The sequence below is a fragment of the Colletotrichum costaricense genome (genome assembly GCF_030867565.1).
Source record: "Colletotrichum costaricense strain IMI 309622 chromosome Unknown Scaffold_9.1, whole genome shotgun sequence".
NCBI classification, from domain to species: domain Eukaryota; kingdom Fungi; phylum Ascomycota; class Sordariomycetes; order Glomerellales; family Glomerellaceae; genus Colletotrichum; species Colletotrichum costaricense.
The window spans coordinates 927,950-944,371 of NW_026848238.1; the positions used below are offsets into that span (position 1 = coordinate 927,950).

The 16,422-nt window shown below is 54.7% G+C and overlaps 6 protein-coding genes across 6 annotated transcripts; 5 read left to right on the forward strand and 1 right to left on the reverse strand.

Annotated features, from left to right (window-relative positions):
• Positions 1 to 783: 783 nt before the first annotated feature.
• On the forward strand, positions 784 to 957 carry CCOS01_09152 (prostacyclin synthase; the record flags this gene model as incomplete). Its single annotated transcript, XM_060457312.1, has 1 exon — positions 784 to 957. The coding sequence occupies one exon, from the start codon at positions 784 to 786 to the stop codon at positions 955 to 957; it is 174 nt and encodes a 57-aa protein (XP_060312012.1).
• An 89-nt stretch (positions 958 to 1,046) lies between these two features.
• On the forward strand, positions 1,047 to 2,384 carry CCOS01_09153 (prostacyclin synthase; the record flags this gene model as incomplete). The annotated part of the gene is made up of 2 exons (XM_060457313.1): positions 1,047 to 1,432; positions 1,484 to 2,384. The coding sequence occupies 2 exons, from the start codon at positions 1,047 to 1,049 to the stop codon at positions 2,382 to 2,384; spliced, it is 1,287 nt and encodes a 428-aa protein (XP_060312013.1).
• Positions 2,385 to 7,595: 5,211 nt separating this feature from the next.
• On the forward strand, positions 7,596 to 11,102 carry CCOS01_09154 (histone deacetylation protein Rxt3; the record flags this gene model as incomplete). Its single annotated transcript, XM_060457314.1, has 1 exon — positions 7,596 to 11,102. One exon carries the CDS (start codon positions 7,596 to 7,598, stop codon positions 11,100 to 11,102), a length of 3,507 nt encoding a protein of 1,168 aa, XP_060312014.1.
• Positions 11,103 to 11,505: 403 nt separating this feature from the next.
• CCOS01_09155 (uncharacterized protein) lies at positions 11,506 to 12,012 on the reverse strand (the record flags this gene model as incomplete). The annotated part of the gene is made up of 1 exon (XM_060457315.1): positions 11,506 to 12,012. The coding sequence occupies one exon, from the start codon at positions 12,010 to 12,012 to the stop codon at positions 11,506 to 11,508; it is 507 nt and encodes a 168-aa protein (XP_060312015.1).
• Positions 12,013 to 13,598: 1,586 nt separating this feature from the next.
• On the forward strand, positions 13,599 to 13,841 carry CCOS01_09156 (uncharacterized protein; the record flags this gene model as incomplete). Its single annotated transcript, XM_060457316.1, has 1 exon — positions 13,599 to 13,841. One exon carries the CDS (start codon positions 13,599 to 13,601, stop codon positions 13,839 to 13,841), a length of 243 nt encoding a protein of 80 aa, XP_060312016.1.
• A 797-nt stretch (positions 13,842 to 14,638) lies between these two features.
• Positions 14,639 to 15,717, forward strand: CCOS01_09157 (glycosyl hydrolase family 43; the record flags this gene model as incomplete). The annotated part of the gene is made up of 2 exons (XM_060457317.1): positions 14,639 to 14,993; positions 15,089 to 15,717. 2 exons carry the CDS (start codon positions 14,639 to 14,641, stop codon positions 15,715 to 15,717), a joined length of 984 nt encoding a protein of 327 aa, XP_060312017.1.
• Positions 15,718 to 16,422: the final 705 nt, after the last annotated feature.

A 16,422-nucleotide genomic window follows, 5' to 3' on the forward strand; every position in this document is an offset into this window, starting at 1 on the left:
CAACGGCTGGAATGAAGGCCCACAGGGGCGCAAGCAGTTCGGCAGAAATCTTACCTCAAGGCACCATGTGCCGATCACAGTCCCGAGTCTGGATCATATCAAAGAGGAAGGAAGCTGTCACGTTTGAGCGTGGACGTAGATCATCGCCTGCCACCATCAGAATAGGCTAGACTGGAGCATTCCGTCGCTAAGGCCCTTCTTTTCAGCCGCATGCCTTCGGCTTTCAGGCAGGAGACTGTCCTCGTGGATTGCTGTAGAATCGGGCACGAATTGGGACGGTTTCGCGCGAGTGCAGAAGTTTGCCATCTTAGGTAGCTGAAGCGATAAAATATTCGCTGACAGCGTGACTTCACGAAGATTCGAAAGCTCAAGCCCGAGATATCAAGAGAAACAAGGGGATAAACAGATGATCCACAGGTCAAGCATGACGAAGCCCTTCTTTTCCCAGCCTTTCTCGAGATCTGATACAATATCAGCCCTCATTCGGTGGCTGGAATAAGAAATTCCACCGGCAATATGATAGGCGAGCGCCTTTCGTGACACGATTGCTCTGAGAGGCGTTCTTAGCGCTGACCACACGCGTGTGCAACGAAGTTTTAACACCCCTAGCCATATGAGGGGAGGGGATTTCCCATATGATCGTGCCGTACCCTCGATCAAAGCCTGATGGGAGCTCTGACGTTTATTTCTCAATACTGCGCGTTGTGTCGCTCTGATTGATCTCCCCGAAAAATGGCAGACGTTAGCGCTCATAGTACGGAGTCGGCAGGTAGAAGTTATTCGATGATTGTAGTCACAGCGGCATTGCTGTTAGTACCGGCGTTCTTGCTGCTGAAGAAGCTTATGTTTCCGAACTTCGATCCTCGTGAACCCCCGGTGCTTCGTCCGAGGCTGCCAGTTTTCGGCCATATTATCTCCCTCATCAGAGAATCAGGCGGCTTCTATGCCAGGTTGTAGTATGTTTTTGGTTGTCTGAACAAGTGCACATTCTTTTGCTGACTGGAGCATGAAGCAAGGAAAACAGATTGCCGATTTGCACACTACCGATGTTACATGGCAAGATGTACGTGGCAAACTCGCCCTCTCTGATCGCAGCGGCTATGTGCCACGGAGACATTTCCTTCGAGCCTTTCCAGATCGAAGCCTCGTCGGCTGTGCTGGATCTTCCGAAACATCACATAGACACCCTTATGCAACCAGGAATCTTGCACCAGATCGAGAAAACCATGGCGGCAAATCTACGCCAGGAGGCGCTCCAAAAGATGAACCATGCTGCTCTGAAATACTTGGCAGGGGTGTTGAACACAATCAATGGCATAAGCCCACTGTCCGATGGATTCGAATGGATCAAGGGCACCTTGACCATGGCCACTGCGACTGCTCTGTACGGGAAGGACAATATGTGGGACGCCAAGATGCTTGAAGATCTTTGGTGAGAAGAGAGTGCATAATGAGCGGCGTGGCATTCGCTAACATGAAGCAGGACGTTTGAAAAAGGTGCAGGGCTCTTGGTGATGAAGGTTGCACCGAATTTGGTCGCTCCCAAAGCTATCGCTGCCCGAAAGAGGATGAGTGATCTTATCCGACCTTTCTACCAGGCACGAAAAGATGAGAACTCGGATGTGGCAAAGATTCTTCAAGACCGAGCTCGGTATCTACGCGAGCTGGGGATGCCCTCCGAAGACCTCTCCCAAACCGAGTTTCTGATTCCCTTTGCTGCAACGCTGAATACGGCGTCGAACCTGTTCTGGACATTTGCCGAAGTTTTCTCCAGGCCAGAGTACGTTGAGCGTGTCCGGCAGGAAGTTATACGGGTGGCTGTGGAAACCAAGAGCGAAACGGGACGAGACGTGACAATTAATGCTAAAAGCCTGGAAGCAGACTGTCCTTTCCTCGGCGCCTGCTTCCGCGAAGTTCTGAGGCTCCACAGTGCGCAGATAGGAAACCGACGTATTATGAAGGATGCTACACTAGAAGACACAGATGGTCGTCAGTATCTGTTGAAGAAGGGCACCAATATGCAATGGTCGGCAAGCGTCACGCATTTCATGCCGGAGATTTGGGGCGACGATGCCGCTTCTTTCAAGCCGGAGCGATTCCTTGACGTTGATCCCCGGGATGAGAAACGGAGACGTGGGGCATTGATCCCGTTCGGCGGCGGCCGCCATCTGTGTCCCGGCCGTCACTTTGCCCAAACGGAGACCCTCGGGTTCGTCAGCGCGTTAGCGCTCGGGTTCGACGTGGATGGCGTTGAGGTTCCTGCGGCGGAAGCTCCGCCATTAGGTGGAGCGACAAGACGACCGGCGAGTGATCGGGCCGCCGAGAATATCAAACTTTCGCGGCGGAAGGGTTGGGAAGACGTGACGTGGAGATTTGTATGTTAGGATGCCCAGTAGAGCCTACAGCTTCTCTGTCCAAGATCTGTCCCGTCTGGTGTGAAGCTAAAGTCGAAGCATGTCAAATCGGTGAAATGTGGTGACCGTTCATGTTCACGAAGCAGGATCTTAGTAGAGACGCTTGTAGGGTCAAAAGTTGCGAATGCAGACCACTCAGTGCCTTTGCTTGGGCAAAACTGAGCTGAAGTAACCGATGCGAAGTAGTCCCCCCGTATGATTGGTGATATCGCTCAGCAGCGACATATAATGTGCGGAAGTGGTTGCAGCCGGCAAGTGGCCCCCCTGTCAATCCCGGCGTCATGCGTTGAGCTGTCAGTCTGCAGGTTGAAGAGTCTCTGACGCCGCAATTGGCAGAAAGCGGGAGGATGCGGTGTTGCGTGACGAACCAGATGGAGTGTCATGCCGCACATAAGACGAGGGGAATCCAGCCATACACGGGTGACGGAACAGCGGGCGATAGTCGACGTGGTCGATCTTATGGGATGATTCGGCGAACCGCTATCAGCCAGGCACCTTTTGGCCTCCCGCGTTGGTGATGTGATGCAAGGATGAGATATGGGGGCCGGAGCGATAGCGAATGGCGCATAGAGTTGGACGTTGATGAGCGACTGGCTGATGGAGGGTGAAAGACACGCTGACAATGTGCATTTGCAAAGCCGGTGCCGTATTCATGGCAGAATAACACAACGTTTGACCGCGAGGTGACCAGACATCCCATCCCTTCCATGATTGTAGTTTGTCGTTGGTCAAGGGGCCTCCAAGCGCGTTCGTTGGCTTTGCCTTGCTTGCTCTCAAGGGTCTAGATGAGGTAGTGGATAGTACTCGGGTCTATGCATCTACGGCGGGTAGGCGTCGGGATGAGCCATCGGTGAAGGGCATTGGGTGAAGCTATGGTCGTCTTTGCCTCTTCACCGCCCTCTGGCGGCCGGGGGGTCTGTTCAAATCCCCTGCATCTTTGTTGCGGTCAGGGTTTGCTAGATATTGACCTACTTTTCTTGGATTGTTTTTTTGCAAGGAGCGCGGATAGCTGCCGGCGGGCCCTGTGGCATCTCGCAAGGTAGTGCAGTGATTTTTTTCTTCTTTTCTGGTCTTCGGCTCTCGCCGGACGCTGTTGCCCCGAATAGTGTGATGTGCCTGATGTCCGACGAACACGCACAGGAAGAAGACAAGTTGCCGCGGTTAGAGCAATGACTGGCCGATTGTCGGCAGAATTAGATTGCCAGGGTGGAGTTGATCGAGAAGCTTTCCGCAACTTTCTTGGAATGGTCAATGGATGAGGTAATAAGGTCAGGTCGCAAAAGAGCTTTTCCTCGAATTTGTCGTTGGTGCACTGCGGAAAGGAAAGTGCGTACCTTGGGCGGGTCGATGTCGCAGGGCAGGCACGGGATCTTGGGAGCGAGTTTGGGGAAGGAGCTGTTTGTGGGGACCTTCCAATGGAAGGGGAAGGGTGACGGAAAGAGCTACCACGGCCCACGCCGTTCTTTCTGTTTTGCTGTGCTATGCTTGCCTAAGCTTCCTCATGGGATACACCTCCAATTTCGAGACGAGGAAGGCGCAGTTTTGCGTGATGATTGATTTTCTCAACCTCTTCCCGGGCATTTTACATTCGAGAAAACAAGGTGTAGCATTTCTCCCTTCTTGGTGCATCTCTGCTGGAAGCGAGACACCGAATGCAATGGCAGTCAAGAGATAAGTCATGAGTCTGAGGTACTTTATTATCATGATGGCAACCAGTAACCCTGTTGACGCACCTGCTTCATCGGCCTTGCCTGCCCCCGCTTTCCTTCTCAGCCCAACACCAAGGCCCAGCGGTGATCCATGGACGGGGAAGGATAGGCCGGGTGGTTGGGGGACCTGAACCCTGCTTGACTGAAGGAGCCCCTGACCACCCTGACGCGCCCGACCTGATCGTGTCAACTTTCCTTTCCTCGGTGCCTCTGCATAGGTACCTTACGTAACTTCCTTTCCAAGTTCTCAAAAGAACAGAAGAGCCTAGGGCTCGTTGAAGCATTGAAGTGCTCGAGTGACGGGAGTGACATGTCCTCCCGTCCCAGTTGCACGTTGACGCTGACTGTGCACCAGCACCATCGTCCCGTTGTCGGTGCCAGGTGGGCCCCTTCGAGTTTCTCCTCATTCCATTGAGAAAAGCGAAGGGAGCTTCAGGTTTCCAAGATTGTCGGGCCAGGTCCGGGCCCATGCGACACTCAGCGCCGCCCGTCCTGCCGCTGCTGCGCTCCTGCACCTCGAAGCTCTTCAAGGTAGTGGGCGGGTCCTTCCCAACTTTCCCCCCAGGGCCCCAGGCACAGAAAAAAAACACAAAACTGGGTGATCCGGTCATTTGATGCGTCATCATTGGCTGGGGCTGACCTGGGGGAAGGAATGGAATGGGGGTCCAGGGTGGCTCCCAGGAGCGAGGGGAAAGGCGGCGGGCGGCGGGCGATACGTACCGGCAGCTTTCCCGTCTTCGTCTCGTCAGTCTGTCACTGAGTGAAGCCTGTCATTGTCACCGTCACGTAACTAAGGTACTGAGGTATTGGGTTTGCTACTGAAGGCATTCGAGTGAATTGCCTCAGTCTTCCTTGTCTTTGCGCATCTACTAGCCTGTCTGTTAGCTTTGAGTGAAGCAGAGAATGTGAATTCATAAGGAATAGCCAAGTTACACATAGGAAGAGCCCCAACAGCTCCATCTTACAGATAGAATGTGCACCTCATCTTCTTCAGCAAACTGATACGAAACATTCTTGAGCATGTCAGGATCTAGCCATAGCGTCGGTCATTGAGGGTCTCGTTGACATTGCGTGTACCTGGGTGGAATAGGATATCACCACTTGCCGGATGAACTTTGTCAAATTACCATACTACGTGACTGCTTACATCTGCCGTCAACAACGGTCGATGTCAAGGTCATGTTCATGGCCACAGCATCGACGCGACACCTTCTCGAGTCTCAGATGAAAGAGTGAAGTGACAAGAGACACGCAGACACGGCGCGCAACACCCAAGACAATACGCAAGGCACGCCACCTTAATTACCCCAACCTTTGCCTCCATTCCCCTTGCTGCGGGTGAGATACCTGACTCTCTCCATCATAATTGTACTTTTAAGATGCATGAGCATGGTCTTGTACGTAACATCACGCCAAAAAGTTACCTTTAACCTCAGCGAGAACAAAAGGAAGACATGGCCCTTCGCACTCTCACACGACTCGCCCGGGGGAACCCCGCGCCTTGGGGCCATATTTGTCCACCGCCAGTTTTCCAGAGGTGCTTGGAAGTTGGGGCATCCCGCATGCAACTCTCTGCATTGTGCATTCTGCATCTGTCTGGTGGCTTGCCTTGCTTTCCCCTCCCTCCCTCTCTTACGATTCGAGCACGGCAGACAAACCCACTCGTTCCTTTGCCTGCCCGAAGACTACCTTACCTGCCCCGAGACTAGAGTGATGATGTGACAGCCCATTCGTAAGAAATGCTTTGCAGAGCTGCCGTGCGTCCCTCGTTTCTGGCATGCGGCGATGCGCTGTCGACTTTCAACGTTCTCTTCTTCCCCGCCCTCGTTCCTGTTCCCGTGTTCCTCGATCAGATGCTTTGACCTTTGACGGCAGTACTATTGTCAACGGACAGTCGCACTAAGACTCTGCGGACCGTCTCTTCCTGCATAAGCTTACCTGACCTTACCTTGCCATAGTGTGCCATGGTACGGATAGGGCCCCTTGGATCGTCCATGTCCCCTTGCGCATCTTCGTCCCCCCTCGTTTTCCCCCCATCGTCTCCTTGCTGCTCTCCAGCTCCTCCACGCCTTGCGCGCCGTTCGGTCCTGTCTTGAAGCTTCTGCGTTCGTCGTGAGGCGCACGATACCCTTTCAGCTTGGGTTCCCTGCAGCTTCGAGAGGAAGGAACTGTTCAGGAAGGAATGGACATCTGAATACGTATCTACCCGGATCCTTCTTTCCTTCTTCATTTCTACATCGTCGGCTCTTTCCTTCCATCCAAATCGACATTAGGGAAAGTACGTAGCTGATTCCTTACCTAAGGTACCTTACCTACTCAATCGGATAGTCACGTGAAGCCATCACCACATTTTCCTCGAGTCTGGCGCGGTAAAAGCTACCTACCGGCACCTTACGACTCGACTTGAGCATCCACGGACAAAGCAACCTCACCAACTCATCACGTCAAATCTGTCAATCGACAAAGGAGCCCACCGGCTTGCGGTAGGGAAAACAACATCCATACATACTTCGTTCCCCGGGCGCGGCGCATCGACATCATCGTTTCCCATCAACGGGGGGCCACCTGTCTCACTAGCGCGAACGAACCTCCCCCGGCATCCCTGTCGCGTTCCGGCTGATTTGCGCCCATTTGCCAGCGGCGGCCCCAAGGTCACCAGCTCACGGTCCCAAGTCCCCCAACCTGAGGTACGGATAAGTCTCCAAGCAACAGCAGGTCGAGTGGTCGAACTCGACTTTTGGACCTAGCCGCGTCTCCAGCTTGACCTCTTACCACTTGCAGACTGCAGTGATCAAGGGTGAACCACCTTGTCACCTTGACCTTGATCGCGACCTCTCTCTTGAGTCTTCCCCCCATCCCCGAAGGAGACAAGACAAGACACCACCATCTCCTCAACCCACCCACACCAACAAGAACCGGGACCCTGTCGCCAGTCCACCATCACCTCCACCTGGACCTTCACACCCCTGGCCCCCGAGGTACTGCAAAAAAAAGAGGCGAGGGCCAAGGAAAAGAAAGAGAGGGAAAAAACGAGAGTGAGCACAGGCACAAGCTGTTCAATGCCAGCAGCCGGCCAGCCCAGCTCCACCGAAACAGGATCCGACCAGGGGAATCCAAAATAATTCTGCGTCCGTGTAACACAACAGTGTGTCGCGATCTTCCTCTGTTCCTCGACCCTTCCCTCCTACTTCCCTACCTTGCTTCACACCTCACCTCACCTTGCCTCTCACCCTCAACCTTACCCTCCCACAACACCACACTCTCGGTTCCTCAACCGTCGCCTTGTCGAACCCTCACCACCGCGACCAGCACCGAACGATACCTTTACCTATCGAGCGATCCTCTTCGGCACCCGCACACGAGTCTGCTTTTGCGATAGCATCCACTGCACCCTAGTCGCCGTCGCGCTGACGCACCCTCCGACACCTATGTGCAATCCACCCTGTGGGCTTTGAGCTAAAAACTCGGCGCGATGGATCCAAGACAGCCGCCACAGCTGCCCTTCTCGCGCAACGCTGCTTCGCAGTACAGCCGCTCACCTTTTCCTCCATCGTCGAACACGACCGCGACATCAACACCGAACCAGTCGCCATTCCCACCCGTCTCCCATCCGCCTGTGAATAATCCTCCATATGCCGAGCATCAGCGGCGCTCCTCAGAAAATCCATACTACTCATCGGGCCCGAGATCGTTCCCACAAGAGCCCAGCTCGGGTCCTCCTCCTTCGGGCCACTCTCGACACCCGAGTGCATCCTCATTACCTGGTGGCCCGCCGATGAATCGTAATATGCCTCCTCCTGGCTCTCCTCCCCAGCCCGGGAACCCACCTCCTCCGGGATCGCATCAGATGGGACACTATGGCTTGCCTGTGCCAAGAGCTCCGCCTTTGAATGTTGGTCATCCAACTTCATTTCCGGGGGGCCGCGAGCTACCCTCGCTACACTCAATACAAAGAACGGGAAGCACCGGTAGTTCAATGTCAATATCCTCCATGCTGGGCGGTCCTCCGGCAGCGCAAAGAGAGTCGCAGCCACCGCCTTCGCATTTTCCTGCGCCTGCGACCTCGGCGCCTTCTGGGCCGACGTTCGCGCCGACGATGCAGGCTTCCCCGAGAATGCACTCTGCATCTTCCGACTACCAGCCTTTCAGAAGACCTCAGACACCAGACCATCAGCGCCCGTATGATCCGAGAGGCAGCGCTGCTGCTTCACCACAGGGTACTTATTCGACCACGCCCGAGATGCAGCGGTACGGCACACCCCAGCAGAGCTACCACCAGCGCGGACCTTCAGCTCAAGATGGTAGAGAATCGAGCCGAATGCCTCAAGGCCCTCCGCCGAGGCCTACGAGCCAGCCAAAGTCGTTCCAGAACATGCCGCCGAGGTCTGCTGATATGGGTCGAAACAACGGACCGGAAGAGATGTATCCGAGGCGAGAGGAGATATCCAGAGGCTCAATGGAGTACAATCCTGAAAGACCCGGTCTGAAGCCCATGACCTTTGATGACCGTTACCGCGCAGAAAGAGATCGCCGGGATGAGATCGAGTTCAGGGAAAGGGAGCAGGCGAGGGAAAGAGAGCGCAGAGACAGAGCATATTCGGGAGGCGACGGCGGTCGAGGACCTCCTGTACACCAGGGCGAATATCGGCCCCAGGAAGTTCAAAGAGGCCAGCCTCCGCCATTTACCCGGCCCCCGGAGCAGCAACGTGAACAAGGCCCTTGGCCGCCAAGACAGCAGCCGCCTTTTGATCAGTCTAGAGTACCGTACGATCCCGCTGGATTACACCCAAGGCATCACGAATACCCTCCGACCTCTGCGCCTGGCTACCCACCTCAAGGTCAGGGTCATCCCGCTCCAGCTCCTCAGTTCCAGCAACAGCCGCCTCCCAACGATCGGTATCCTCCCAATCATGCTCAGCAGCCCCCTCCAGGCCAGCCCGGGCCACCAGGCCAGCCCGGCCAGCCCGGTCAGCCGCACCTGCAGCTACAACAACCACAACAGCAGCAGCAGCCTTTTGACTCTCCCGAGCGACGGATAAATCACTTACACCCCCAAGGGCAACCGCCTCCGCCGCATCGCCGTCCAGCCGAAGAAGGCCCGCCGCCTCCATCAGTCGCATACAGCACACCTCATGGCCCGCCAATGTACGATTCGCCTCGCAACCGACCTGCGGAAGAGCATCCAAACAATAATCAAAGAAATTTGTTGGCGGTCCAGGAAATTAATCGGAAAGGACGAGTGTCGCCGCTGCCTCAGGCTGTCCAAGGAGCACAATCACGACAGCCAGGACCACCAGGGCAGCTTAGCATAAAGAGCGAGTTTGGTAAGATGTTCTCCGGGATAGGAAGCGGAGTCACCCTTACTGGCAGCCCTGTCAACACCGTGACTCCATCGCCATACACAAACGCGAGTCTTGCAAGACGCGACGAAGCAGACGGCCCAGCGCACGAGTCTGGACCAGACACAGCAGCGCCCAAACCCAAGGGCAGGCGGAGAAAGTTGAAGGAAGATGAGACCAAGGGTGACGAGGACAGCACGGGACGACTGACGCCTGTTGGTCGAGCAAAGCGCCCGAAGACTCATCAACACCACCACCATCAGTACGTCCCGGTTCCCTCTGGTCTTTCTACAACGACTAACGACGACAGCCATCATCACCATCACCACCATGGTCATCATGCTGTCGATCACGCCAATGCCCCCACCCCTACTCCCAGTGGCGGCACGCCTTTCAAGAACGTAAAGGGAAACACTCCCATCCCATCTCCGACAGGACTGGCGAAGGATTTGCCGGCTGCTCACCACCATCATGTTCCTCGACCAGCGCATCAGCATACACACGTTAAGGAGACGCCCGCCAAGCAGGCCGTGCAGAGCCCGACGAATGTTCTTCCTCCCAAGCCGAAGACAATTGTAACCTCCAAGGCTGTGGTCGAGTCGGTTGCTCACTTGCCGCGAACCCATCTGGGCGATGTGCTCTATGAACCCAAGCTCAGCCCCGCGAGACAATTGCCAAATGTTCCATCCGGCCGCGGATTTTCCTCGACGCCTATGCCACTTCCTTGGAATGTCATCAAGGACAAGGAGAACTGCACACTGACGGTGAAGGTACCCAAGGTGCACCTGACTTCAGCGGCAAGGGAAGAGATCACGGCTCGCAGGGCATTATGGGGCACAGACGTGTACACGGACGACTCGGATGTCGTTGCTGCCTGCATTCACGGCGGATGGATTCGGGGTGAATGGGCTGATGATGTGGACGTGGCAATGTTGGACCTCGATCGCGGTATCAATGCCCCCGAAAAAGAAGTTCCGGCAACGAAAAGACGCAGCAAGGAAAAGGAGAAGGAGGAGAAGGCCCGGTTGGAGGCCAATTCGGCCACATATCTCGAAAAGCCGCCCAGGACAGGCCCTGTCACTGTACCCGTCGATCGCGATATGCACGTCAGCCTCGTGGTTCTCCCACGATTGGATAAGTACGGTAGCACTACTCGCTTCGGCATGCAGTCGCGAGAATTTGGTGGACGGTACAACGGTCGACAGTCGATCCATGACGGCATCAGCTACATGATTACGGGTATTCGCTGGGTCACGAATGGCGCCGGCACGCAAAACCGTCTCCGTGGCAAAGGCCGCAGAGAGCGAATGCGCAAGGCCATGGGAGAGATGCACGCGGCCAGCCGAGGCCTTAACGGGGCTGAGCTGGAGCGCGAGAAGCTTCGCCTGAGTAAGATTCGAGGAGAGATCGTCTCCGGCACCTGGTGGAAGAGAAACCAAGGTTCGCGCGCCTTTGGCGAGGACAAGGAAGAACGAGCGCCGAGCGAAGGAGACAAGGAAAACAGAATCGACGGCGAGCCTCCTCAAAGTGCGGCTCCCAAGGCGAACGGAGTCATCACGAATGGCGCTTCAGCGGCCGATGACGACAAGATGGATGTGGATAGTGCCACCGCAAAGGTCTCTGACGTTCCGGTTGCTTGAGATATCTATCACGGCTTGATTTAGAGACGAATGGCATATATGAGCATGGAGCAGCGGATGACAAAGTTGGAGTAGTTTTGTAGGAGTAGCGCTGGTTATAATACCCAATACTTTTTGAATACTTGAAGTGGTTCGAGGTCATGAGATGGTATCTTGATGTGATTATGGCGACTAGTTACTATACACTGACGATACAATGCGAGAGGACCTCTTCATTTAAACGTGTTGCCTAACAGGGGATGTCCCAATGTCTTCTGGCGTCGCTTTGCAAGTCGAATCAGCTCCATCTTTATCGAGGCCAAGTCGCTCTCTCTCTCTCTCTCTCTCTCTCTCTCTGGAGCGCTCAACTTCCTACCAGATGTACCCCGCAAAAAAAGACATGAAATTATCGTTCACGGGACATCTAGAAATCCGTCACGCGACCGTTGTAGCTCCAATCACCACCAGACCCCCAACGAAGGGGCTCCCGCTTGGGCCCGCCGACCTCGCCGGTGCGCGGGTTGACGTCGCCCTCGAACTCTGCGGGGGCGCCGCGGACGTAGTTTGGGTGCATTGTGTCTTCGTCCGTTGCCGCGATCGTGGGGGTCGCGGTCGCAGTGGTAGCAGGTTCGGTCGCCGTTGCTGTTGTGGTCGCTTCGGTTGCGACTGAGGAGGCGGGGGATGAGTCGGCAGAGGTGGACGAGGCGTCGGCGGGGGGTTCAGATTGCTCTTCGACGAGGTGTTGGAAGGCGCTCGAGACGGAGGCCTGGCGCTGGAGACGCTCGAATTCGGCTTGTTGGTCTGCTGGGAGGCGGGGGGGCGCGGGGCCGCGGGAGAAGGCTGAGGTTGAGGAGAGGCGGACCGGGATTGAGGTTGAGGGTTTGACGTGGGTGAGGTTTAGGAGGGGGCGGAGGCGGAGGAGGCGAGACATTTTGGAGTGTGGTTTGTCGACTTGGGGTTTTGTCTTCTACGTTTGGTTTGTGAGAGTTTGGGTTGGTCGAGGTGGGGTGTAGAGGCGTTGTTGGGCGGTTTTGGTGATGGTGATGTGAAGAGTGCGGGTTTGAAGGTGGACGATTTCGGGACGATGGCGAAAATGCTCGGTAAAAGAAAATGTCACAATGTCATTGACGCGGGTTGGTCGGAGCGCAGCGCAGTGCAGCGCGGGAGGCGTTTTTTTTTTTTTTTTTTTTGGACCCTTGCTGGCAGCTGCACACTTGGGTTCCCCAATGAGCGGCGCCATCCATGGCTTTGGGCTTCCGGTGGCGGAGGCGGATGGGGCCGAGGTTTGCCGTCGCGGAAGCTCAAAGGTGCCTGGGCAGGTCTGGAGGTACCTCCCGTGTGGATGACATAATGGGATGCTCGTGGGCGGACTCTAAACTCTGTGATCATGGAGTTTGAGCCCTCATACCAACTGGTTGTTTGATTGTACGAGTGCATTAGTAGCTCAAGGATTCAACTCATTTCCAGATAGAGTTTCCTGTCTTTGTTACCAAGGTATTACCGCCACTATTGTTAATTCGACCTAAGCAAGGATCACTCTATTTACTCAGTATATCTTGAGATTTATTCCATCCGTAATACACTCCCAACACGGGGTACTGTCGAACAGGCAAAGACGTATATAATACTTAACCGATTTCACTGCCAAATTACACAAGTCGTCATTGGTACATGCCTAGTGACATTTCAAGGTACGCTTGTATTTCTGGGCTTCGGTCTCAGAACACCCAGAGCTAGATGCCTGCCTGCCTCTTCCAAGGGGAAATCTCTTTAGCACACGACGAGTTTAAATACCAGACACGTGTCTGGCTGCTAATCCTTCCATCTACGCACAGCCACACGGAGCACTCGTGTCAAGCAGCTGATCAAGCTACCCTACCTTACCATATAAAAGAGCTCAAGACTTGCACCTAGTTCTCAAGCCTGAGAGAAGTATCGTTTCAGAGGAATCAGTCCGGAGACAATGGCAGGTTGCATGTCTTGTCAAGACAGACTAGACAAGGCGAGTAGCTGTTTCATCAGCCTTCTCAAAACGTCTGGTTTATCATTCACAGACCCTACCATCAGTATGTCTACCTTAAGGTTCCTTACTTTCTCCATCACCCCTCGACGTGCATTGCATATAGAATACACCAAGACACACGAGGGCTTACTTGGGACGAAGAGCTGTTTTGAACCTTTAGGATAGCCGAACGACAAGCCTAGAACATGCCAATGGCATGTTCCTAAAGTTTGATGGCCGATTATTGCCACAGGACAATAGGAAAACTGCGAGTTCTTGGGCAAGGAAAACCGAAAGTGCCTTTCTCCGCCTTTATATACAGAAACCGTTGGTTCTCGGGTTTGGCCTGTGATTCGTGAAAGAGACTTTTTTCATCTGCCGCCCACCTCCTTCACCGTGACTTGGACTATCACAATATTCCACGGCAGCGTATGTTCCCTTCGCCCACGGTAGCGACCGTATCATAGCTTATGAATCACAATCTTTCCACTCCATCAACGGCTATTGAACCATTGATGGATATTCTCTGCCAAGACTACCAGGAACCAAACTTCCAAGACGGCATTATGGGCAACCCTTCACATGACTGGCGAGCTGGCGCTTTCAGGAACACATCGTTCTTGGAAGAAGTGAAGATGGATGGCACTGATGTCAAGCGCTCCAATCATATCCCACTACTCACACGTCTGCGTCGCTACCATCCCGACTCGCCGGGAATCCCAAGCCCGACACGCGAGCTGCTGAACTACCCCCAGTAAGCTTAAACTCACGACGGGAGCCCCGGAGAATTTAAGCTTCAACGTCCGTCGGCTCCAGGAACGCGCACCCATGGCGCGGAGTACAGCAGTTCGCATGCATGGTAAGGGATCGGCTTCTGAACGAGCACGTTTCCGTCCGTTCTACTAGGCAGCTCACTTCGACATCATGTTTCTGAGAATGCCGATACAGGCCCGGCACGTCCATCCAACCGGAAGAGACTCGCGTGTTCGCATCCACAATCCTCAGTTCCACGATTGTCTTCGTCCAAGGACCATGCCCGGCGCGTGGTGTCCATCGTGGGGTGTCCCCCGGACCCCCGCTCCGGCAGGGGCATCGCCCGCTAATCCCACCAATCCCCCACCTCCTCCGATATTGCGGTCTCGAATCTTGGCAGAATGGCTGGTTTCTCTTTCGCCGGTTAGACCGCGGACGGCAGGCGAGCGGTCCACTTTGAAGACAACACCGAGTTGACTGACTCCCCTTCCCTCTTCCCGAGAACTGTCTGCCTATGATGGGCTTCTGAGTAGAGTAAACCCGAAATTGGCGGGATGATTGCAGTCTGTGGCGTGCCTGATGGGCTCGCTTACACGGAGACTGACCCGCGGCATATGCGATGTTCTCGGAAGATGACTTACACGGCGATGCCCTCCCACTCCCTTCACACCTCCATGACGAACGACCTTGGAGAAGCGATATAAATCTCCTCATCCACTCCCTCTTCCACTCCGTCCTCCCACCGGCTCACTCTTCATCACAAGAAGAAGGGACCTCCAAGTCCCACCCCATCACGCCCAAAATGCGTCTCCTCTCAACCCTAACATCCTTCCTCGCCCTCGCAGCGGCACCCCTCGTCTCCGCCTTCACAAACCCCATCCGCCGTCCCGGCGGCTCCGACCCGTTCCTGACCTACTCGGGCGACGGCTACTACTACCTCCTCTCCACGACCTGGTCCACCGTCGAAATCGCCCGCTCCACCACCATCGAAGGGCTCAAGACCGCCACCAAGAAAGTCGTCTACTCCTCCGCCGACGCCTCGCGATGCTGCAACGTCTGGGCGCCCGAGGTCCACTGGTTGGGGAACCGGTGGTATATCTACTTCACGGCGGGCGGGAGCGCGAATTTGGATAATCAGAGGATGCATGTTCTGAGGGGTACGTCTTACACCACGCACTCACTTTCACGCTCCTCTTCTTCTCGTCACTAGCTTAGACAATGTCATGAGAGCCTCGTCACTAACACACAACAGGCGGCACGACCCCCTGGGACGCCTTCACCTACGTAGGCCGCATCGGCCCCGACGAATGGGCCATCGACGCCTCCGTCCTCCGCACCCCCTCCCTGGGCGAATACCTCGTCTTCTCCTGCTTCCACGGCGCAACCTACCAATCCATCTGCATCCAAAAGCTCAATACGGACTACGTCTCCACCTCCGGCTCCGTCGCCCTCATCTCCCAACCCACCCAATCCTGGGAACGCGTCTCCCACCCCGTCAACGAAGGCCCCGCGGCGCTCTACTTTGGCGGGAAGACCTACCTCGCGTACTCTGCGTCGTACTGCTGGTCCGCGTCGTATTGTCTGGGTTTGTTGACCTGGGACGGGAGCAGGGCGCCGACGGACCCCGCGGCGTGGACGAAGGGGAATGGGTGTGTGCTGAGTAGTGGGAATGGGCATTACGGCACGGGGCATAATAGCTTCTTTGCGAGTCCGAAGGGGGATCAGACGTGGATTGCGTACCATGCTACTGCGAATAGTGCGGGCGCGTGCGATGACAGTCGGTATACCATGGTGCAGATGCTCGGGACGCATAGTAACGGCTCGCCTAACTTTGGGACGCCTGTTGCTTTTAGTTATGCGTATGGTGAGCCGTCCAAGTGAGTCTGGGATGGGAGGGAGGGGTTTGCGAGTGATGTTGGAGGGAGGGAGAGGTAGGGTGTTGATGACTGATGCTGGTGATGAAGATATGATGGAATGAGATGAAGCTACAAATAAATGGATTTGGGGGGATTGGGGGGGGGGGGGATATATGAGATTTGATGCTCGATTCTTGTAAATACTGTGTTATTGGAATTGGAAGTACATAACAATCGCGTTCATCTGAAGTTTCTGATGCATTTTCAAGCCAATCGACTCATCAGGAGACAAAAATAAGGGTGAGATGGTAGAACGTCACTGATTCAATGTAACTGTGTCAGATTAAATTCATGGAATAACGGACGTGAGAAGAGATCCTTTGGGTTAGGTAGGTACTTGGGATCAAAACGTGGGATCAGAACATTAGGGCTATATATGACTGACCTTTATGGATCTTAATATTTCATTGTGGGTTGCTCAAGTTACGAGAGGCGGCAGGTGTGAAGGTATTAATTATTCTTGGTTATCCTATTTCCAACTCGACTGCCGGCATCAGCCTTGTGCCATAGCTCTCTACACTGCATCCGTAAATGCCTGTGGCTCGGACCGCTTACTCTATACAGGGTATGCCATCATTAAATCCCTTATTTCATACTCTACTTGAGGTATCGTGTGTTCAAAACAATTACGCCGTCGCTGTTGGATGATATCATTCGATAATGTCGGGCG